Source organism: Thalassophryne amazonica, chromosome 1 (genome assembly GCF_902500255.1).
Source record: "Thalassophryne amazonica chromosome 1, fThaAma1.1, whole genome shotgun sequence".
NCBI lineage: Eukaryota > Metazoa > Chordata > Actinopteri > Batrachoidiformes > Batrachoididae > Thalassophryne > Thalassophryne amazonica.
The window spans coordinates 13,731,170-13,755,976 of NC_047103.1; the positions used below are offsets into that span (position 1 = coordinate 13,731,170).

General features: G+C 42.5%; 1 protein-coding gene across 1 annotated transcript in view; it reads right to left on the minus strand.

Annotated features, from left to right (window-relative positions):
* Window positions 1-12,913: 12,913 nt before the first annotated feature.
* The window catches only part of dap (death-associated protein), a 42,584-nt gene continuing 30,690 nt past the window's right edge, over window positions 12,914-24,807 (minus strand). Inside the window, exons 3-4 of the mRNA XM_034165294.1 lie at window positions 16,923-16,965; window positions 12,914-15,471 (exon numbers count right to left, since the gene is read on the minus strand). Of these exons, the coding sequence (XP_034021185.1) occupies window positions 15,352-15,471; window positions 16,923-16,965 (163 nt within the window). The 3' untranslated portion in view covers window positions 12,914-15,351. The remainder of the gene's footprint in view (window positions 15,472-16,922; window positions 16,966-24,807) is intronic.

Genomic DNA, 24,807 nt, shown 5'->3' on the forward strand with positions numbered 1-24,807 from the left:
GAATCGTCGCTATATTTCGCAGGTGGAAGAAAGCAGTCCTAGTAATATTTCTAATGTGGAGGCCAAAGGACAACGAAGGATTAAAAATTACCCCATGGTTCCTCACTTTGTCAGTGTGATGTATGACACACGAGCCGAGGCTGAGCGTTAACTGGTCAAATTGATGCGATGTCTCACTGGACCAAGAACCATCATTTCAGTCTTATCAGAGTTTAAAAGTAGGAAGTTTCTAGACATCCAACTTCTCACTGCTGCAAGGCAATCTTCTAAGGATTTTATGTGAACGAGATTACCAGCAGTTATCAGCATGTATAACTGAGTATCATCTGCATAGCAGTGAAAGGTAATCCCAAAACGCCGCAATATGTGCCCAAGGGGTGCTATATAAAGGGAGAAAAGCAGGGGGCCTAAGACAGACCCCTGTGGAACCCCAAATTTCATGTCACTAAGGTTAGAGGTAGTGTTACTGTACAAAACACAGAACGACTGGTCAAGTATGACGTCAGCCATGCAAGGGCACTCCCAGTAATCCCAAAATGATTTTCCAGCCTATCAAGTAGAATATGATGATCCACTGTATCAAATGCAGCACTGAGATCTAACAGCAACAGAACCGTAGTGGTGTCCGAATCCATTGTAAGCAGAAGATCATTCACCACTTTAGTGAGAGCCGTCTCTGTGGAATGATATTTTCTAAAAGCAGACTGCAGTGGCTCAAAGAGATTATTCTTAGTAAGATAGTCTACGAGTTGCCGTGACACCACTTTTTCCAGAATTTTAGAGAAAATGATAGATTTGATATCGGCCGATAGTTTGTCAATACACTAGGGTCAAGATTAGGTTTCTTAAGTAATGGTTTAATCACTGCAGATTTGAAACATTTAGGAACAGATCCAGAAGTTAACGTAAGATTACGTAATAATTTCCAGCACAGTCGGCCCAAGAGTGGGCCACAGGTCCTTAAACTGTTTTGTTGGTATAGGATCAAATAAACAGGTTGTGCTTTTTGTTGACATTACGAGTTTTGTCAGCATGCCTAGTGAGATACTGTCAAATTCTGTAAATCTAGGTAATACCTCAGTAGTGGTGCCCACATCAATAGCAGGGTGTAGTGGCTGGATTAAGGCATGCCAGGATATGTTTATCCTGATGTCTTCTATTTTCTTCCCAAAGTAATCCAGGAAATCTTGTGCTGTAAAAGGAGAGCGAACTACAGGTGGTTGTCCATGCAAAAGTGTTGCCACCGGGTCGAACAAGAACTTTGAGTTATGCTTGTTTTTGTTGATCAAATCAGGTCCGCTTTGTAGACAATAATGCATGCTTATAGTCTAAGATAGCTTCACGCCACGCAAGGTGAAATACTTCTAATTTTGAACAATGCCATTTCCGTTCTAGACCTCTTGCTTTATGCTTGAGGTCACGCAGATAGTCATTGAACCAAGGTGACTGTGATTTGGGGGAGTGCGGTTTTAACACAGGTGGTGCAATCATGTCGAGTGTAGTCTTGAGCACTGAGTTTAAACTATCAAATGTGAAGCTAAGACAGGCTACGGTGGACAGGTTGGAGTGTGATTGAGTGTGTGAACAGGTGTCTTTTATACAGGTAACAAGTTCAAACAGGTGCAATTAATACAGGTAAAGAGTGCAGAATAAGAGGGCTTCTTAAAGAAAAATTAACAGGTCTGTGAGAGCCAGAATTTTTGCTGGTTGGTATGTGTTCAAATACTTATTTGCAGCAGTAATATACAAATAAATTATTAAAAAAATCATACATTGTGATTTCCGGATTTTTTTTTTTTTTTTAAGATTATGTCTCTCACAGTGGACATGCACCTAAGATGAAAATTTCAGACCCCTCCATGATTTCTAAGTGGGAGAACTTGCAAAACCGCAGGGTGTTCAAATACTTATTTTCCTCACTGTATATATAAAAGGCAATCTATGTATGTACATAGCACAGTTTGTGTTCAGGGTGAACTGCCACAGTAATTAAGCAATCGACACCAACCTTGGTTTGGTCACTGGGGCCCTTAGGTTGAAAGTGCACTTGCGCCAACACACATACACTCAAGCCTTATATCTATGCACACAGCCACAATAACACATCACATTTGGTATGTGGGACCTTCACAGCAATAGGTATGTTTTAAGAAATACTCACTTGAGTGGAGGTATTTTTAGTTCAGCATCTTTAGAAGATCGGTAAAACATCGCCAATCTCCTTCTCTCTAAGAAAGCGGCACTCCTAGCGGTGGATAACTGCATTAGCATGAGCCAGAGAATCAGCAACTTCCCTTTGCCCATTACTTTTCAAAGTATCTGTGCAGGATGAGGAAATTGGGATTCAATTAGCATAACACTGATTCGGAGATATACCTGACTTTTGGAATTCAGACTTCTCATAGTTGTACAGTACGATGCCTATTGTAAGTGATGTTATATAGTAATGAGATGTTCCCATGTGTTATATTGTACTGTAAATTTAAGTAAAGGAGTGAACCAATCACAAAATAAATAAAATAAAGAAGAAGAAAGAAAGGAAGAAAAAAAACAAAACAAAAAACTTCCAACTGCTTCTCATGGTGTGGCACTCTTTCACTTAGCAAAATTCCAGAGTCCATTTTCTGTGTTATGTGCCCATGGGCTGCTCTTAGTCATCCTCTGTAGCATGCCTACAGGTACATAACATAGCTAGAAGATGAATGGTCATGCAATTGCACTTTAACCACATGCACAAAACCATTTGAACCCGTAACCAGGCAACCTCAGTGCCTGTAGTATTACAGGGCCAAGGCAATACAGGTAACCTTGCATAATCTGTATGGGTTAGGACCCACAAAAAAAAAACAAAAAAAAACATCCAGATTACAGCATGAGATTAAACCTTAAATGGTCTAGGAAAGGAACCACAAATTTCATTTGGATTATGGGAGAATCTGGATTATGCAAGGTTGCCTGTATTGCCTCCTGCTGGACACAAAACCAATTTACAAGCTTTATCCTATTTAATGGAAGAGATGTGTATTTTCTTGGAGTGTACTTGCTTTGCAGCAGGTATACCTGCTAGTCTCTCTCTCTCTCTCATATATATATATATATATGTATATATATATATATATATATATATATGTCCTTTTAAAAATTGTCTCCACATGTTCTGTGATTTAAAAGCACCAAGTGGATTTTATCTCACAGAGCACATTAGAGCACTGATGTGCTGGTTTCGTTTTTCTTTCCGCACTTGATGCAATCAAGGACAAAAACGCTCCATTCTGCAGAATTTCCATTTCTGAAAAGAATAACGTCTCTTAATTAATTGACCTTCAGAATAATCTGCAGGGCACGGACTGGAAATGAACCTTGAGCAGCAGCGGGGTGGGGTGGGGTGGGGGTTTGGTGTTGAGAAAAATTGCACTCAAAACTTTTTTTTAAAGTGCCACACAGATGGTTTGAATAATCCATGTACTTATTTTCCCAAACTGCCAGAAAAAGTTTTTGTTCGTTTGTTTTAAAGCTCTCCAACACATCACAATGACTCAGTCAGCTCGGCCTCTCAAAGAGGTCGCGACCTTTGAGCTGTCTGAACTTTACTGTTGGTGGAAGTTTCTGTCACAAACAGGACTGGTCCAGACCAACTGAAGCCGGTCAGAATGTTCTGGAGGACCACACAGTGACTAGCTGGCGGTGTTTACTTACAGCCTCAAACCGACGCGTTTATGGTGTTTGTGGAAAAGTCACTGATGCGACGTTCACGCTTTAAATCAGACGGACAAAACGTATCAGCAGACGCACAAACCCAAGCACACTGAGGCGGGGAAGAGGGGTTCGTGCCTTGCTCAAGAGCAAACAAAAGACAGAAGCCTGAAACTTATGAGAATTGTGGCGCTTTTTGCAGGTCACGGCCCTGTTAAATTGAGGCAATTTCTAATTTTCGGTGAATTTCCGATTTAATAAATATTTTAAAGATGAGCGAAATATGAGCGCACACTTCACTTTGTTACACTTGATGACATCAAATAAAATGATGTTCAGGGTGCATGATATAAAGGTCAAAGTTCAACTGACAGAGCGGCTGTCCACAAATTTGACAGCTAATAAATAATATTAATTAGGTTTTAAGTGTCAGGACTAGCTGTACTTGCTCCTTGCTTGACATGGTAATATTGTCAGTTAGCCTTTAGTTTTGTGCTTTTTTTTTGTGCTGTTGCGGAAGTTTAGACTGTGACTGAAGTTACTATATTTGGGCGTGCACATCGTTACATCTTGTCCACTTACAACACACCGTCCACAAGTCCCCACTTTGCACGTCAAGGTTTTTACAATGAATGAGTCGGGACAGTACTTTTAAATGAGATGGAATCACAAATACATATATATTTTTTAACCAATGTCCATTTTGTATGTTGTGAAGCTTTCTAAAAATGGGGAAGTTTCATCATTTTTGATGAAATTTTAGTGGAACGTATTTTTGAGAGCCACATGAAAATGAGGCCTTTGGTTCTAACGTTAGAACACCAGTAAAATACCTTCCATATTCATTTTTTTTTTTTTGTCTATGTCCACCTTTTGATGGATTCACCCTTTTAGTGCTAGTGTGTAAAATTATTTACACACTTATTTATTTTCAACCCATTTTTTCTTGTGTGCCACAATAGTTTTTAAATTATTATTTTCCCTGCAGTTCAGATATACAACCCCTGCCAAAAATTATGGAATCACCGGCCTCGGAGGATGTTCATTCAGTTGTTTAATTTAGTAGAAAAAAAGCAGATCACAGACATGACACAAAACTAAGGTCATTTCAAATGGCAACTTTCTGGCTTTAAGAAACACTATAAGAAATCAGGAAAAAAAAAATTGTGGCAGTCAGTAACGATTACTTTTTTAGACCAAGCAGAGGGAAAAAAAATGTGGAATCACTCAATTCTGAGGAAAAAATTATGGAATCATGAAAAACAAAAGAACGCTCCAACACATCACTAGTATTCTGTTGCACCACCTCTGGCTTTTATAACAGCTTGCAGTCTCTGAGGCATGGACTTAATGAGTGACAAACAGTACTCTTCATCAATCTGGCTCCAACTTTCTCTGATTGCTGTTGCCAGATCAGCTTTGCAGGTTGGAGCCTTGTCATGGACCATTTTCTTCAACTTCCACCAAAGATTTTCAATTGGATTAAGATCCAGACTATTTGCAGGCCATGACATTGACCCTATGTGTCTTTTTGTAAGGAATGTTTTCACAGTTTTTGCTCTATGGCGAGATGCATTATCATCTTGAAAAATGATTTCATCATCCCCAAACATCCTTTCAACTGATGGGATAAGAAAAGTGTCCAAAATATCAACGTAAACTTGTGCATTTATTGATGATGTAATGACAGCCATCTCCCCAGTGCCTTTACCTGACATGCAGCCCCATATCATCAATGACTGTGGAAATTTACACGTTCTCTTCAGGCAGTCATCTTTATAAATCTCACTGGAACGGCACCAAACAAAAATTCCAGCATCATCACCTTGCCCAATGCAGATTCGAGATTCATCACTGAATATGACTTTCATCCAGTCATCCACAGTCCACGATTGCTTTTCCTTAGCCCATTGTAACCTTGTTTTTTTCTGTTTAGGTGTTAATGATGCTTTCGTTTAGCTTTTCTGTATGTAAATCCTATTTCCTTTAGGCGGTTTCTTACAGTTCGGTCACAGACGTTGACTCCAGTTTCCTCCCATTCATTTTGTTGTGCATTTTCGATTTTTGAGACATATTGCTTTAAGTTTTCTGTCTTGACGCTTTGATGTCTTCCTTGGTCTACCAGTATGTTTGCCTTTAACAACCTTCTCATGTTGTTTGTATTTGGTCCAGAGTTTAGACACAGCTGACTGTGAACAACCAACATCTTTTGCAACATTGCGTGATGATTTACTCTCTTTTAAGAGTTTGATAATCCTCTCCTTTGTTTCAATTGACATCTCTTGTGTTGGAGCCATGATTCATGTCAGTCCACTTGGTGCAACAGCTCTCCAAGGTGTGATCACTCCTTTTTAGATGCAGACTAATGAGCAGATCTGATTTGATGCAGGTGTTAGTTTTGGGGATGAAAATTTACAGGGTGATTCCATAATTTATTCCTCAGAATTGAGTGAGTCCATATGTTATTTTCCTCTGCTTGGTCTAAAAAAGTAACCGTTACTGACTGCCACAATTTTTTTTCCTGATTTCTTATAGTGTTTCTTAAAGCCAGAAAGTTGCCATTTGAAATGACTTTAGTTTTGTGTCATGTCTGTGATCTGCTTTTTTTCTACAAAATTAAACAACTGAATGAACATCCTCCGAGGCCCGTGATTCCATAATTATTGCCAGGGGTTGTACTATGATTTCATTTACCTTCTCCTTTCACAAACCTGTTAAAAAAATATTTATTTTGGTCTCTTTTTTTGGTCAGGTTGCAGCTCGTACCAGCGACCGGCCCCGGCTGGTTTATTGGGCTGAGCAGACTGAACACCTGGTCACAGATGCTTGTGTGAAGATGAATTACGTGCACAAACACCTGGTGCACGCTCTGTTTGTTGGAGCCAAAGGGATCAAAACAGCTTGGAGATGCTTCAGTTTCATCTGAAAACACCAGCTGAGCCCAGATCCCTCAGGAACAGCTGCGCAAACGGCACTGCTTCCCCTCTCAAACTTCCTGTGCTTCAAAAAGCAAAAACTCTTCAGATCGTCAGTTCACTCAGGAGCAATAATTTGTCAAATGCTATAAATCAAACATCAAAAGGCTTTAAGAGTAGGACTTGCTCAAAATGCAATCTTAGCAAGAGGTGGATGAGTGGTCAGTTCACTTGGTTTCAGTGCACAAAGTTCCTTGTTCAAACCCCACCCACCACATTTCTCCACGTAATGTGGAGTTGTGTTAGGAAGGACATCTGGTGTAGAACTTCTTCCTAATCAACATGCAGATTGAACTATGGTTTGCTGTGGCGATCCCCGAGTGGAAACAAGGGAGCAGCCGAAGGGACTTACTTTATGCAAAGTGAGCTAGAAGGCCAAATCTGGATTTATGCTCCTGTTCTCACCTGTGGTCATGAATTTTAAGGTAATTACCAAAGTAGGAAAATCATGGATCCAAACAGCGGAAATGAGATTCCTCCGTCAGTTATCTGGTTTTTACAATCCGGGACAGGGTGAGAAGCTCAAACATCCAGGAGGGACTCAAGAGTAGAGCTGATGCTTCTTCGCATCAAAAGGAGCCAGTTGAGGTGGTTCGGGGTCTCGTGAGGATGCTCCTTGGTTGACTCCCTGGATCTTCCAGGCACGGCCAACTGAGAGGAGCCCAGGTCACAATGGAGGGATTATATTTCCCAGCTGGTTTCAGAACACTTCAGCAAACTATCAATTACAATTAACAGAAGAGCCGCCCAAAACCAGTTACCATTAACGGAACCGAGTTGGACATTGTGGACTACTACAAGTACCAGTGTGTCCACACAGACAACAAGGCGAACTGCACGGTAAACACAGATGCTGTGTATAAGAAAGGTCAGAGCTGACTGTACTTCCTCAGGAGGCTCAGATCTTTCAATGTCTGCAGAAATATGTTGGAGATGTTTCATCACTTGGTGGTCTCCAGCGTCATCTTCTATGCTGTAGTGTGTTGGGGCAGCAGGCTGAAGGCAGCTGACACCAAAAGACTCATCAAGCTCAGCAGAGCTGGCTCTGTACTGGGGGTTGAGCTGGAGGTGTCACAGAGAAGGATGTTGAGGAAACTGCGCAGCATCCTGGACAACACCTCCCACCCCCTGCATGCCACACTGACGTCCTGTCAGAGCACCTTCAGTCATAGACTGAGACCACAGAACGCTGCAGGAGGCCTTTCCTACCTGTGGCAATCAGACTGTATAATTCCCCCCCCCTTCTACAGGATGAATACATAATGAACGTTATTCAGAGTTATTACACACACATACACACACACCCTCACTGCGTGCATGTGCAGAGTGCAATGGTACCAAATTTATGGAACCAAATTTGCACTCTGTAATGCAACACAAATGGGACAAATAATCCATGTCATGTGACATACAAAGTACCAATCAAATGACAAGGATCCACTCAGCCGTAATTCTATGTTCTATGTTACCCTGTATAAATAAGTATGATACATGGTCCAAGCTATTCCTTTTTAAAACCCTGTTTAATAATTTGCACAATTGTTTACCAAAATTGGAGCAATTTTAACTTTTGACCCCTGTACAAACCGAAACTGACCTTTGTCACCATTTGTCACCGTTTTACCCCATAACTCCTGAACATTCAGTCACAGATAGTGGAGGATATTATGTTTCATGGCTAATTTGTCTGTGATATAAATCAGAACATAACTTAACTTGCTAATAATCTCAAATCTTATAATAATATCCTTTTTCCTCTGGGACATCATACTGTTCATCTGTTTATTGCTACATAGACAAACAGTTGTACTTTTACACAACATTTATATAACAATGCGAGCAGCACACCGCACATAGATGTCAGATGTTAAAATGCAACATGTTTCATGCAAACATACAACTTTACTGATTCATGCTGAGGGTAGTGGCCCGCCCATCTGGGGGCGTGGCTGGAGTACAGGGGGGAAAAAGGCAGGCGAGAGGCAGAGATGGTCAGCCTGCAGGCTGAGTTTGCACCTTGCTATCCAGGAAAGACTTATGTTTAATACAACATGCTAAACTGAAATCCGTTATATGTAGTTTTTGAGTCTTTTGAATTTGCCCCAGTACACCCAGGAAAAGTGGAATTTTACAATCTAACAATAGTTCAAACTACACCTTTTTGGAATCATTATGATCAGACAAATAAGGTAGTGTAGTTTTCGATTGGCGCATTTTTAATTTTGAACCCTTTGTTATTCTTCAATTGACCCCTACCTGACCTCGTATTGAAAATTCAAGTGGCCAGACAGTTTTTTCAAAAGAGTAACGTCTAAGGAGTATTTGTGCTGAATATGATATCACAATTTGCAGGATTTTGCTCTAAATATTCTCTTAGCTGCTGCACTATCAGGACTCCAGATTCCACCTGGATTAGGCAGATCCATCCAGTTTTGTGGCTTAATTTCACATAAGAGGAAATATTTCAGAGCTGAGTCATTTTTCTCATCTTTTCTCAGCACTCGTACTGAGCAAAACTCTGAAGTCGTCCAACTTCCACAAACAAGTCTGAAAATCGGTCATAATCATTTAAAAACAGAGACGTTTGAAGATAATCTCTCTTTATTTATTTAAGACCACACCTGATACCCAAAGTCCACTCAGACTAACAACTGGTACAATTCCAACGGTTTGCTCAAAAATAGAGTACAAATAAAACTTTGCTTTTAAACACAATTAAAATAACAGGAAATTACTCCTCCTTGGCAAAATATGTTTCTTTGCTGGAGACCTGAACATTAGTGTTGGAACAAATAAGATTCAGCATCAGGAGGCGGGGCAAAGAAAAAAAAAAAAAAAAGAGGTGGCACTGATCATGTTCAGTGTTTGTGAAATGTATTGGAAGGGTTGCTATTCCTGCTAAGCTCAAACAACAGCTGTCTATAGCAAAAGTAAACCAAATAATATACACTTAATTTGCACAAACAAAAACACACAGCGAAAATATTAAGAAGAAAACACAGTTCAGTTTGTGTCGTGCTCCTCGTCTTCATTGGACATCATCTTCAGGGATTTGTTAAGATTCCTGATGGTGTTTTTCCCTTTTGAACTACTTTGATCGCAACGTAACGCTGCCACAAACACAAAGCAGACATGCTGATGTTTCACAGTACAGAACATTTGGTCCGAGTAGATTTTCGCTTCAAGAACAACGGTAATACTGAACCTAACAAGCGTCACCAAGTTCAAACTCAAACCTGCGCAAAGACTTCAGAAAGGCATAATCTACAGCAGTAAGCTTCGTCACCATCCATCAAGTCCTTGTGGCGTTATCACATGCAATACGTTGCAGAGACTCAGCCTCCTGGTGACCGCAATTACAAGGAAAATGTCAAACCTGTTCAAAGTCTTAGTGGGATGACCTGAGTGTAAAGTCTCTCCAAGTCTGTGTCAAGATATTGTGGACGCTTCAACCACATGGAGTCAATTCACAGACCGGCTGGTTTATTGGGCTGAGCAGATTGAACACCTGGTCACAGATGCTTGTGTGAAGATGAATTACGTGCACAAACACGTGGTGCACGCTCTGTTTGTTGGAGCCAAAGGGATCAAAACAGCTTGGAGATGCTTCAGTTTCATCTGAAAACACCAGCTGAGCCCAGATCCCTCAGGAACAGCTGCGCAAACGGCACTGCTTCCCCTCTCAAACTTCCTGTGCTTCAAAAAGCAAAAACTCTTCAGATCGTCAGTTCACTCAGGAGCAATAATTTGTCAAATGCTATAAATCAAACATCAAAAGGCTTTAAGAGTAGGACTTGCTCAAAATGCAATCTTAGCAAGAGGTGGATGAGTGGTCAGTTCACTTGGTTTCAGTGCAGAAAGTTCCTTGTTCAAACCCCACCCACCACATTTCTCCACGTAATGTGGAGTTGTGTTAGGAAGGACATCCGGTGTAGAACTTCTTCCTAATCAACATGCAGATTGAACTATGGTTTGCTGTGGCGATCCCCGAGTGGAAACAAGGGAGCAGCCGAAGGGACTTACTTTATGCAAAGTGAGCTAGAAGGCCAAATCTGGATTTATGCTCCTGTTCTCACCTGTGGTCATGAATTTTAAGGTAATTACCAAAGTAGGAAAATCATGGATCCAAACAGCGGAAATGAGATTCCTCCGTCAGTTATCTGGTTTTTACAATCCGGGACAGGGTGAGAAGCTCAAACATCCAGGAGGGACTCAAGAGTAGAGCTGATGCTTCTTCGCATCAAAAGGAGCCAGTTGAGGTGGTTCGGGGTCTCGTGAGGATGCTCCTTGGTTGACTCCCTGGATCTTCCAGGCACGGCCAACTGAGAGGAGCCCAGGTCACAATGGAGGGATTATATTTCCCAGCTGGTTTCAGAACACTTCAGCAAACTATCAATTACAATTAACAGAAGAGCCGCCCAAAACCAGTTACCATTAACGGAACCGAGTTGGACATTGTGGACTACTACAAGTACCAGTGTGTCCACACAGACAACAAGGCGAACTGCACGGTAAACACAGATGCTGTGTATAAGAAAGGTCAGAGCTGACTGTACTTCCTCAGGAGGCTCAGATCTTTCAATGTCTGCAGAAATATGTTGGAGATGTTTCATCACTTGGTGGTCTCCAGCGTCATCTTCTATGCTGCAGTGTGTTGGGGCAGCAGGCTGAAGGCAGCTGACACCAAAAGACTCATCAAGCTCATCAGCAGAGCTGGCTCTGTACTGGGGGTTGAGCTGGAGGTGTCACAGAGAAGGATGTTGAGGAAACTGCGCAGCATCCTGGACAACACCTCCCACCCCCTGCATGCCACACTGACGTCCTGTCAGAGCACCTTCAGTCATAGACTGAGACCACAGAACGCTGCAGGAGGCCTTTCCTACCTGTGGCAATCAGACTGTATAATTCCCCCCCCCTTCTACAGGATGAATACATAATGAACGTTATTCAGAGTTATTACACACACACCCTCACTGCGTGCATGTGCAGAGTGCAATGGTACCAAATTTATGGAACCAAATTTGCACTCTGTAATGCAACACAAATGGGACAAATAATCCATGTCATGTGACATACAAAGTACCAATCAAATGACAAGGATCCACTCAGCCGTAATTCTATGTTCTATGTTACCCTGTATAAATAAGTATGATACATGGTCCAAGCTATTCCTTTTTAAAACCCTGTTTAATAATTTGCACAATTGTTTACCAAAATTGGAGCAATTTTAACTTTTGACCCCTGTACAAACCGAAACTGACCTTTGTCACCATTTGTCACCGTTTTACCCCATAACTCCTGAACATTCAGTCACAGATAGTGTAGGATATTATGTTTCATGGCTAATTTGTCTGTGATATAAATCAGAACATAACTTAACTTGCTAATAATCTCAAATCTTATAATAATATCCTTTTTCCTCTGGGACATCATACTGTTCATCTGTTTATTGCTACATAGACAAACAGTTGTACTTTTACACAACATTTATATAACAATGCGAGCAGCACACCGCACATAGATGTCAGATGTTAAAATGCAACATGTTTCATGCAAACATACAACTTTACTGATTCATGCTGAGGGTAGTGGCCCGCCCATCTGGGGGCGTGGCTGGAGTACAGGGGGGAAAAAGGCAGGCGAGAGGCAGAGATGGTCAGCCTGCAGGCTGAGTTTGCACCTTGCTGTCCAGGAAAGACTTATGTTTAATACAACATGCTAAACTGAAATCCGTTATATGTAGTTTTTGAGTCTTTTGAATTTGCCCCAGTACACCCAGGAAAAGTGGAATTTTACAATCTAACAATAGTTCAAACTACACCTTTTTGGAATCATTATGATCAGACAAATAAGGTAGTGTAGTTTTCGATTGGCGCATTTTTAATTTTGAACCCTTTGTTATTCTTCAATTGACCCCTACCTGACCTCGTATTGAAAATTCAAGTGGCCAGACAGTTTTTTCAAAAGAGTAACGTCTAAGGAGTATTTGTGCTGAATATGATATCACAATTTGCAGGATTTTGCTCTAAATATTCTCTTAGCTGCTGCACTATCAGGACTCCAGATTCCACCTGGATTAGGCAGATCCATCCAGTTTTGTGGCTTAATTTCACATAAGAGGAAATATTTCAGAGCTGAGTCATTTTTCTCATCTTTTCTCAGCACTCGTACTGAGCAAAACTCTGAAGTCGTCCAACTTCCACAAACAAGTCTGAAAATCGGTCATAATCATTTAAAAACAGACGTTTGAAGATAATCTCTCTTTATTTATTTAAGACCACACCTGATACCCAAAGTCCACTCAGACTAACAACTGGTACAATTCCAACGGTTTGCTCAAAAATAGAGTACAAATAAAACTTTGCTTTTAAACACAATTAAAATAACAGGAAATTACTCCTTCTTGGCAAAATATGTTTCTTTGCTGGAAACCTGAACATTAGTGTTGGAACAAATAAGATTCAGCATCAGGAGGCGGGGCAAAGAAAAAAAAAAAAAAGAGGTGGCACTGATCATGTTCAGTGTTTGTGAAATGTATTGGAAGGGTTGCTATTCCTGCTAAGCTCAAACAACAGCTGTCTATAGCAAAAGTAAACCAAATAATATACACTTAATTTGCACAAACAAAAACACACAGCGAAAATATTAAGAAGAAAACACAGTTCAGTTTGTGTCGTGCTCCTCGTCTTCATTGGACATCATCTTCAGGGATTTGTTAAGATTCCTGATGGTGTTTTTCCCTTTTGAACTACTTTGATCGCAACGTAACGCTGCCACAAACACAAAGCAGACATGCTGATGTTTCACAGTACAGAACATTTGGTCCGAGTAGATTTTCGCTTCAAGAACAACGGTAATACTGAACCTAACAAGCGTCACCAAGTTCAAACTCAAACCTGCGCAAAGACTTCAGAAAGGCATAATCTACAGCAGTAAGCTTCGTCACCATCCATCAAGTCCTTGTGGCGTTATCACATGCAATACGTTGCAGAGACTCAGCCTCCTGGTGACCGCAATTACAAGGAAAATGTCAAACCTGTTCAAAGTCTTAGTGGGATGACCTGAGTGTAAAGTCTCTCCAAGTCTGTGTCAAGATATTGTGGACGCTTCAACCACATGGAGTCAATTCACAGACCTGCTCTGCCTTCAGTGACGCAGTTAAAAAGAAGTAGAAACCCCTTGTTTATTGGGAGGCGAATGAAAGATGGCATACATTGAAGCATGTGCAGAAATTTTAGAAAATGGCTTAAAGTACTCTGGGAATTACCAGCGTTCCAGCTGCAGAAAACACCATCTGAACTTAGTTTGACTGCACACGCTAATGCTAAGTGCAGATAACACAGACTGTTAGTGTTTAATGCCAACTAGTGCTCAGGTTTATTGTTTGGGAGGAGGTTAGCATCAACTGCAGTCAAGTATAACTGCAAATGGTAATGCTAACGTAGCACTTTCTTTTATCAAGTCAATAGTCAAATGCACTGGGTCGGCACAATGACATAGAAAGCTTTCATTTCTGGCTGGTTAGATAAATGTATAAAGTGTACTAAAGCCAAAACCTTTTTGTTTTTTTAAACTAACCCTACAGTCACAATGGCAACGAACGACAGCAAGCTACAGAGGCAAAGCGGTGACTTGCTGTTCATTTTCAGAGTGGGCGTTTTGAAGCAGCAAGAGACGGTGGTTGCTCGAACCACGGGGTAGGTGGAGCCACAGACCAATGAAATAGACCAGAAGTCTATGTTATGCAATACTGAGCAAAGTGACATGGTGACTGCCAATCAGAGGAAAAAAGACAGTATGACATCACCCCGCTGCCCGCTCAAACAAAATAAACCAAGATGGCAGAAAACAACCTGAAACAGCTAATTTCAGCATAAATCTAAAAAACGTCTCACATTTTGTAAAAATTAGTGCAGCAATAAACACTTGTATATCAAAAAAACACCCTTTTTTGTGATTTTACAAGACATCTTACAGAGAGCCCAGACTCCCCGGGAATGCCCCTCAAGCGACAAAGCCAAACCGCTTTTCGCAGTCATTTGTAGCTAATGTGACTGTGGGGTAAAAGTAGCTTTTGTTTACGATAGCTAGCTTGTCATGAGTTCATTTTAATCTGTTGCATACTTACAATTGGAGAAATAACCCTGAAACTTGCTGTTGGGTTTCAGAAAGACACACAATAAGCAAACTAGTCTTTAATTAACGATGTCAGGTTTTACTTTTTCCTGGTTCTATGGGGATTTCTGACATTGGATAACAGTTTCATATCTAGCGTTTTGTGTGCTCTGGCTATGTTAAAGCGGTGTCTACTTTATGACCAGTTCCTTTGCTTTCTCGTGCTTCAGGTAGTTACTTCAATGCCATTGGTTGGCCAATAATAGTGACTGGCTGTTTGTAGCGATTCTTATTTTTGGTCAGTATATGATTTACAGTTCCTTTGCCAGAGAATCTAAGGAACAGTCATTTTAAAAAACCTCAACCCAACTGCACAACCTTACAGAACTGCCAAAGAAAGCAACATGTGTAATAGCGTAGCTTCTGAAACGGCTTCAGCTGTCAATTATTCATATGAATGAGATTATTCCGATGAGATCTGCACCTGGAGGGGGAAATGTCTTCATCTTACGTGTTCCATTGGGAGGGTTGAAAGGCAGGATGGTGGAGATCGTGAAGCTGCTGTAGCTCACTTCCGTGGCTGGTGGATTTGCTGGTTGATGTTGCAGTGAGGAGGCAGCTTGGGGACACCAGGTTGAGGCTTCTGGTGGGCCACTTGGGCTGCGGCAGGGGTGAAGTCCTTGTCTCCCTAAACACAATAAGTCAACAGAAGTTAGACAGCAGGGACAAAATGTACCAACAGAGCTGCTGGAGGGTTCACATACTTTGCTCAAACTCTTCAGGTTCGACTTGCGGCTAGTGATTATTAGCTCAGCATGAGGTTTGGGCTCTCTGAAGTTACGATACTTCAAACGAGAGCAAAGCAAAAAGTGTGACACGTGCCCCCGCTCGTAGGTCACATTGGCGTGCGGTATTAAAGCAGAAGTGTTTCTGAGGGTGCAGCCTGTAAAATAAAACTTTTGGCATTTCTGGGATGATGTGACTATCAAAAGATCACGATCTGAACAAATAAACCAATGAAGAACATGTGGAAGAGAGTGTCTAAAGGACACTCCAACTTTTGGATGTGCTGTAAAGTCTTTTTTTTTTTTTAAACAAGAAACATTCTACCATTAAAGAGCCAAGTGCAAGAAAACGTCTTATTTTTAATTAAAGCTGACACAAAGGCCTGTGCTCCCACTGAAGTGTTTCATTTCAGCGGCTAAAGGACTTTTCAGAAGCTTTGTGCAGCGTTTGCCTCTGGATGTGATGGCACAGATAGGAGGCGAATAGAAAGTCTGGAGGAGGATCCGGGGATAAATGGGACGTCTGCCACCTCTTACAGATATCGCCCCAATCTTCAGCAAACAATCTGCCGGGCCAGACGTGCACACGGAGGGGGAAGAGAGCAATCCAGGTGCTCAAGGACACTTTCCACCAAAGTGCACATGTTCACAGTGATCTAACAGCAGCAACAAAAACCTTCTTAAGTGTCAAAGCCTGCAGGCTAATTAAAGCAGACCCGGGCTATAACGGAGTAACGCTCTGCAACAAAAAAGCCAAAAGTTTGTCAATATTTCCATGTTGATTAAATTTAGACCAATTTCAGGGTCCCAATTCTTAAAAAAAAAAAAAAAAAAAAAAGTTACCTGATATCTTTTTTTTTGTCTGTGCAAAATATGGTGCCTTTATCATACTAATAACTGGTGTAACACATTATCTAAGTCTTACTAGCAACTTTTTAAGCCAGCTGAGTCTAAAAGTGGTATAAACCAGTTATTTTAAAGGAGGTCCCGTACTTATTCAACACTTTTGGGGGTTTATATTTTTACTCAATGCAGATCAGAGTGCCATCATCACTTTGATAAAAGCATTGAGTTAAAAACAGATAAACTAATACAGACGCCTGAATATTTGAATGAGTTAAAATGATCAAATATGAAAACGTCAGAGGTTTTAGAAGAAGTGAATACTGTTACAGCTTATGTTTGTGGACTTACGGCATTCTGCCGTGTATTTTGCCTTCGTTTCTCTTGGTTTATCTCTGTAGCACATCTTTAGTGCTCCCAGAAGAACAGACAAAAACAGAAAAATGGCAACTCCCACAGACATAATACAACAATTTTAAACACGAGTGGAGTGTGAGCGTGCATCTCTTACCTTTGTGACCACTCCAGACACAATCACTGGGACTTTTGGTGGACTGAAAAGTGGAGAAACGAGAGAGAGCGAGAGAGAGAGAGAGAGAGAGAGAGAGAGAGAGAGAGAGAGAGAGACAGAGACAGAGACAGAGAGACAGACAGAGACAGAGAAAAATCTGCTGTTACTGTGTGTGCAACTAAATTATTCAAAAGTATCATTTAAATAGCTGAATTACATCAGAAGACTTCCCGCACATTTTGGAAAGTAGTTTTCTCAGTCGTGGAAATGACCTGGAAATTGATTAAAAAGACCAAATATTCCAATCGATACTGTTCGGGAATTGGTAATTATATTTTACTCCTCACTTAGATGATTGCCCTGTAAACGACGGAGTTTAGCCTGTTTTAAACACAGATGACTGTTACTGAGATGAGCTGTGCGGGATGAGGGGTCTGCCACCTGCTGGAGTTTCCACACAGCCTAGGTTGAGCCTACAAGGACAACCACAGACCACTGCTCACCCACTCACGGACATTTTTTCTGAAACAAGGGAGTTCAGCGCTCTGTTCTATTAGTTAAAACTGGACTTATGGCTAACCAGGATAAATCAACCTGTGAAGGCCCGTGTGTCTATCGGTTCTGAAAATGTACATATTATATATTATAATAATAATAAAAAAAATACACATCAGGTCTGTTAACTAACAAAGACACTAGATGACGTCATTGGACAGTTAACAGTGAGGGCAACGGAGCCATCACTATCATTTTTTAGAAAAGTGCTGCACATCTGCTGTTACTCAGTGAATTCACTTGGTGGAGTTGGTGGTTACAAAGAAACTACACTCAATGGAGGGATGTTGACAATCACTGACTTAAAGCTGCAGCGTGTAATTAGTCACATCTAGTGGTGAGGCTGCAGACTGCATTAGGCTGTAACTGGTCACGATCTTGTCTCCTATCACGTTTTTGTTTCTTTGTGGACGGGGATTCATGCTCCCTTGCCTTCTTTCATAGTAAGCAATACGTCTGATACTCTATTTCACAAAAATTAGAGTTATCAAACTTGCTCTGAACGTCCAACCACTGAATCCCTTTTTACCCCTTCAGTGTTCTGACTGCAGTGCAAAGTGTTAAAGATGAGGAAGTATGTCCCTTTTAGGCTACTGCATCAACTTCAACTTATTTTCATTTATATAGCGCCAAATCACAACAGAGTTGCCTCAAAGCGCTTCACACAGGTAAGGTCTAACCTTACCAACCCCCAAAGCAACAGTGGTAAGGAAAAACTCCCTCTGAGGAAGAAACCTCAAGCAGACCAGACTCGAAGGGGTGACCCTCTGCTTGGGCCATGCTAAAAAACATAAATTACAGAATTCACAGAACAATTCACGGACGAATATACAAGAAATGCAACTGGCGCACAGGACAGGAGGATCGCCAACATGAACACAGCTCCCATCTCTGGATGGAGCTGCACCTTAAACAGAGAGAAAAAACAGAATCAGGCATCAGAAAGACAAGAAATAAAATACCCTCTCAAAAATTCTTGAAAGGGTAGTTGTAAAACAGCTAACTGATCATCTGCAGAGGAATGGTCTATTTGAAGAGTTTCAGTCAGGTTTTAGAATTCATCATAGTACAGAAACAGCATTAGTGAAGGTTACAAATGATCTTATGGCCTCAGACAGTGGACTCATCTCTGTGCTTGTTCTGTTAGACCTCAGTGCTGCTTTTGATACTGTTGACCATAAAATTTTATTACAGAGATTAGAGCATGCCATAGGTATTAAAGGCACTGCGCTGCGGTGGTTTGAATCATATTTATCTAATAGATTACAATTTGTTCATGTAAATGGGGAATCTTCTTCACAGACTAAGGTTAATTATGGAGTTCCACAAAGTTCTGTGCTAGGACCAATTTTATTCACTTTATACATGTTTCCCTTAGGCAGTATTATTAGACAACATTGCTTAAATTTTCATTGTTACGCAGATGATACCCAGCTTTATCTATCCATGAAGCCAGAGGACACACACCAATTAGCTAAACTGCAGGATTGTCTTACAGACATAAAGACATGGATGACCTCTAATTTCCTGCTTTTAAACTCAGATAAAACTGAAGTTATTGTACTTGGCCCCACAAATCTTAGAAACATGGTGTCTAACCAGATCCTTACTCTGGATGGCATTACCCTGACCTATGTCATTCAATGCGCATATTAAACAAATATGTAGGACTGCTTTTTTGCATTTGCACAATATCTCTAAAATTAGAAAGGTCTTGTCTCAGAGTGATGCTGAAAAACTAATTCATGCATTTATTTCCTCTAGGCTGGACTATTGTAATTCATTATTATCAGGTTGTCCTAAAAGTTCCCTGAAAAGCCTTCAGTTAATTCAAAATGCTGCAGGTACAGTACTGACAGGGACTAGAAGGAGAGAGCATATCTCACCCATATTGGCCTCTCTTCATTGGCTTCCTGTTAATTCTAGAATAGAATTTAAAACTCTTCTTCTTACTTATAAGGTTTTGAATAATCAGGTCCCATCTTATCTTAGGGACCTCATAGTACCATATCACCCCAATAGAGCGCTTCGCTCTCAGACTGCAGGCTTACTTGTAGTTCCTAGGGTTTGTAAGAGTAGAATGGGAGGCAGAGCCTTCAGCTTTCAGGCTCCTCTCCTGTGGAACCAGCTCCCAATTCAGATCAGGGAGACAGACACCCTCTCTACTTTTAAGATTAGGCTTAAAACTTTCCTTTTTGCTAAAGCTTATAGTTAGGGCTGGATCAGGTGACCCTGAACCATCCCTTAGTTATGCTGCTATAGACTTAGACTGCTGGGGGGGGGTTCCCATGATGTACTGAGTGTTTCTTTCTCTTTTTGCTCTGTATGCACCACTCTGCATTTAATCATTAGTGATTGATCTCTGCTCCCCTCCACAGCATGTCTTTTTCCTGGTTCTCTCCCTGAGCCCCAACCAGTCTCAGCAGAAGACTGCCCCTCCCTGAGCCTGGTTCTGCTGGAGGTTTCTTCCTGTTAAAAGGGAGTTTTTCCTTCCCACTGTCGCCAAGTGCTTGCTCACAGGGGGTCGTTTTGACCGTAATTATTGTATGACCTTGCCTTACAATATAAAGCGCCTTGGGGCAACTGTTTGTTGTGATTTGGCACTATATAAATAAAATTGATTTGATTTGAATTGATTTGGAATACTGTATAACTTGTCAGCATTAAACAACAAGAAAAACGGAGAAATACTAAGGTGATTGCAGGCCACTAGCCCTAAACTTCACGTGGCCGCGGCCCGTTCCAATTACTAATAAAATGAATTAAAAGAGTAAAAAGCATAAAATAAAACTGTACCAGTATGCTAGCCATATGAAAGGGAAAATAAGCGCATCTTAAGCCTGGACTTGAAAGTCTCCACAGAATCTGACTGTTTTATTGACGCAGGGAGATCATTCCACAGAACAGGGGCACAATAAGAGAAAGCTCTGTGACCCGCAGACTTCTTATTCACCTTAGGGACACAAAGTAGTCCTGCACCCTGAGAACGTAAAGCCCGGGCCGGTACGTAAGGTTTAATTAGGTCATCTAGGTAGGAGGGTGCCAGTCCATGAATAATTTTATAGGTTAGTAGCAGAACCTTAAAATCTGATCTCACTGGGACAGGAAGCCAGTAAAGGGATGCCAAAATGGGTGTAATGTGGTTGAACTTTCTGCTTCGTGTCAAACGTCTGGCTGCAGCATTTTGAACCAATTTGAGACCCCTAATGCTAGACTGCGGTAAACCAGAAAATTGAACATTGCAGTAGTCCAATCTAGAAGAGATAAATGCATGGATCAGGGTCTCAGCATCAGCCATAAACAGGATGGGACGAATCTTCGCTATATTTCGCAGGTGGAAGAAAGCAGTCCTAGTAATATTTCTAATGTGGAGGCCAAAGGACAACGAAGGATTAAAAATTACCCCAATGGTTCCTCACTTTGTCAGTGTGATGTATGACACACGAGCCGAGGCTGAGCGTTAACTGGTCAAATTGATGCGATGTCTCACTGGACCAAGAACCATCATTTCAGTCTTATCAGAGTTTAAAAGTAGGAAGTTTCTAGACATCCAACTTCTCACTGCTGCAAGGCAATCTTCTAAGGATTTTATGTGAATCAGATTACCAGCAGTTATTGGCATGTATAACTGAGTATCATCTGCATAGCAGTGAAAGGTAATCCCAAAACGCCGCAATGTGTGCCCAAGGGGTGCTATATAAAGGGAGAAAAGCAGGGGGCCTAAGACAGATCCCCGTGGAACCCCAAATTTCAGGTCACTAAGGTTAGAAGTAGTGTTACTGTACAAAACACAGTGAGAACGACTGGTCAAGTATGACGTCAGCCATGCAAGGGCACTCCCAGTAATCCCAAAATGATTTTCCAGCCTATCAAGCAGAATATGATGATCCACTGTATCAAATGCAGCACTGAGATCTAACAGCAACAGAACCGTAGTGGTGTCCGAATCCAATGTAAGCAGAAGATCAGTCACCACTTTAGTGAGAGCTGTCTCTGTGGAATGATCCTATCCAAGATAGCGCCATGTGAAGGCGCCATGGTATTCTGGTGCTCCCTGTTTTGTCTGTTTTTGTGTGTAAATCGAGTGTCATCGTGCTCCTACACCCGCGAGGAGCTTTTAAACTTCAGATCATCAACACCCACGGACATTACGCCAGTTTTTTTAGTGCCTGCAGCTGAACTGGTTCACTTTTTGGCCAAAAGAGTGAGACGCAGGCGGAGAGGAAAACGAGCTAGAGCTCTCGTGCGCCTCAGACGAAGGGGCACGCGCATGCCCCTACCTGGGATATTTCTCTCCAACGTCCGCTCACTCCACAACAAGATGGATGAGCTGGCACTGCTGATGAAGAAGAATAGAGATTTCTCCTCATCTTGTGTACTGTCCTTCACGGAGACGTGGTTAAATGCACAGACACTGGACTGCGCACTCCAAATAGAGGGATTCCAACTCCTCCGCGCTGACAGAGACCGAGCACTCTCTGGTGGAAAAACTAGAGGGGGAGGACTCTGCTTCTATATCAACAACGCCTGGTGCTCCGATGTGACTGATCTCCCAACACTGCTGTCCCTCTCTGGAATATCTCCTCATAAACTGCAGACTGTTCTACTCTCCACGTGAGTTTAACTCTTTCATACTTTGCTCTGTGTATATTCCACCAAGCGCGGACGTGCACGAGGCCAAGCGCGCGCTCGCGGATCAGATTATGAGCATGGAGAGAGACTTTCCGGACTCTCGTTATAATTCTCTGATTTTAACAAAGGGAATCTCAGTCAGAAATGACCAAAATACAGTTTGTTAAATGCCCGACCAGAGATGGGAGCACGTTAGATCATTGTTACACGACAGTGAGTGGTGCGTACCACGCGGTGGCCCGTGCAGCTTTGGGACTCTCAGATCACGTGATGGTCCACTTGATCCCCGCATACAGACAGAGACTAAAACTCTCTAAACCTGTTGTGAGGACATCTAAAGTGTGGAGCAATGAAGCTGTGGAGGAGCTACACGCGTGCTTGGGCACTACGGATTGGGATATGTTTGAGGCTTCAACAGACAGTCTAGATGACTACACGGACACTGTGACATCATATATTCATTTCTGTGAAGACAGCATCATCCCACAGCGCACCAGGGTGAGATATAGCAATGACAAGCCCTGGTTCACACCTAAACTCCGGCAGCTCTGTCAGCAGAAAGAGGTGGCTTTCAGAGAAGGAGATAGAGACAGCTATAGAGGTGCAAAGTACAGATTTAGCAAGGAGGTGGCAAAGGCTAAATCCATGTACAGTTCACGTCTGCAGCAAAGGTTCTCTGCCAACAACTCAGCCTCTGTGTGGAGGAGGTTGAAAGAGATCACCAACTACAAGCCCAAAGCACCTCGTTCTATTGACGACCTGAAGCTGGCCAACGACCTGAACGTCTTCTATTCACGCTTTGAAGACAAGGACTCACACCCCCCCACCCCCCACACAACTGGATATTCAAACACCATGGACCTCCCCCCTCTCACCGCTGCCCTCCCCCCTCCCCCCGTTGCCCTCTCCGTCCAAGAGGAGGATGTGAGAAGACACTTCAAAAGGCTGAATCCACGTAAGGCCCCGGGCCCAGACTGTGTCTCTCCTGCCACCCTGAGACACTGTGCTGATGAGCTGGCCCCAGTCTTCACGGGGATCTTCAACACCTCCCTGGAGTCATGCCATGTTCCAGTCTGCTTCAAGTCCTCCATTATAGTTCCAGTCCCCAAGAAACCACGCATCACTGGACTTAATGACTACAGGCTTGTGGCTGTCACGTCTGTAGTCATGAAGACCTTCGAACGCCTGGTTTTATCCCACCTGAAGTTCATCACCGACCCCCTCCTGGACCCCCTGCAGTTTGCCTACAGAGCCAACAGGTCTGTAGACGACGCCATAAACCTGGCCCTGCACTCCATCCTGCAGCACCTGGACTCCCCAGGAACCTACGCTAGGATCCTGTTTGTGGACTTCAGTTCTGCATTCAACACCATCCTTCCGGCTTTGCTCCAGGACAAGCTTTCTCTGCTCCCCGTGCCCGACTCCACCTGCAGGTGGATCACAGACTTCCTGACGAACCGGAGTCAGCATGTGAGGCTGGGAAAAAATGTCTTGAACACTCGGGCTCTCAGCACAGGATCTCCACAGGGCTGTGTCCTTTCCCCTCTGCTCTTCTCCCTCTACACTAACTGCTGCACCTCCAGCCATGACTCCGTAAAGCTCATCAAGTTTGCGGATAACACCACCCTCATCGGACTCATTTCGGATGGGGATGAGTCTGCCTACAGGAGGGAGGTGGACCGGCTGGTGACCTGGTGTAGCAGCAACAACTTGGAGCTCAACGCCCAGAAAACAGTAGAGATGATCGTGGACTTCAGGAAAGCCACAGCCCCCCCCCCTCCCTCACCCTCACCAACAGCCCCATCACCACTGTGGACTGTCACCGCTTCCTTGGCACCACCATCACCCAGGACCTCAAGTGGGAGTCAACCATCAGCTCCCTCATCAAGAAGGACCAGCAGAGAATGTACTTCCTGCGGCAGCTGAAGAAGGCCAAGCCGCCTGTCCAGCTGATGGTGCAGTTCTACACGGCCATCATCGAGTCCATCCTCTGCTCCTCCATCACAGTGTGGTACGCCGGCACCACAGCCAGGGACATACACAGACTGCAGCGCATTGTGGCCTCTGCTGAGAAGGTGATCAGCTGTAGCCTTCCATCTCTCCACGATCTGCACATCTCCAGGACTCTGGGCCGAGCAAGTCGGATCACAGCTGACCCTTCTCACCCTGCGCACAGTCTATTCAAACCACTCCCCTCGGGCAGGAGGCTACGTTCCATCCGGACCAGAACCTCCCGCCATAAGAACAGTTTCTTCCCCTCTGCCGTTAGACTCATGAACTCCTCATAACTCAGTCACCTTAACCTTAACTCTGTCACTTTATCATTTTATCACGGGTCACTTTAGACAATGTACTTTGGTTTTAATTGCACTCCTCCCACTGCACTGTTTTTTCTGTTCCTCTTTCTTTCTGTTTTTCTGTTACACACAGCCTTTCATATTTCATATGTCATTTTTTATCTTATATTGGCACATATTGTATATTTTACCTTAGCATTTTATATTGCTCTCTGTTTAATGTTGCACCATTATATCAAAGCAAATTCCTAGTCTGTGAATCCTGTTCATTGGCAATGGCAATAAACTTCTTCTGATGATACGAGGTCTATTAGAAAAGAAACCGACCTGTTTATTTTTTCAAAAACTATATGGGTTTGAATCACCTGTGATTGCGTCAGACAAGCTTGAACCCTCGTGCG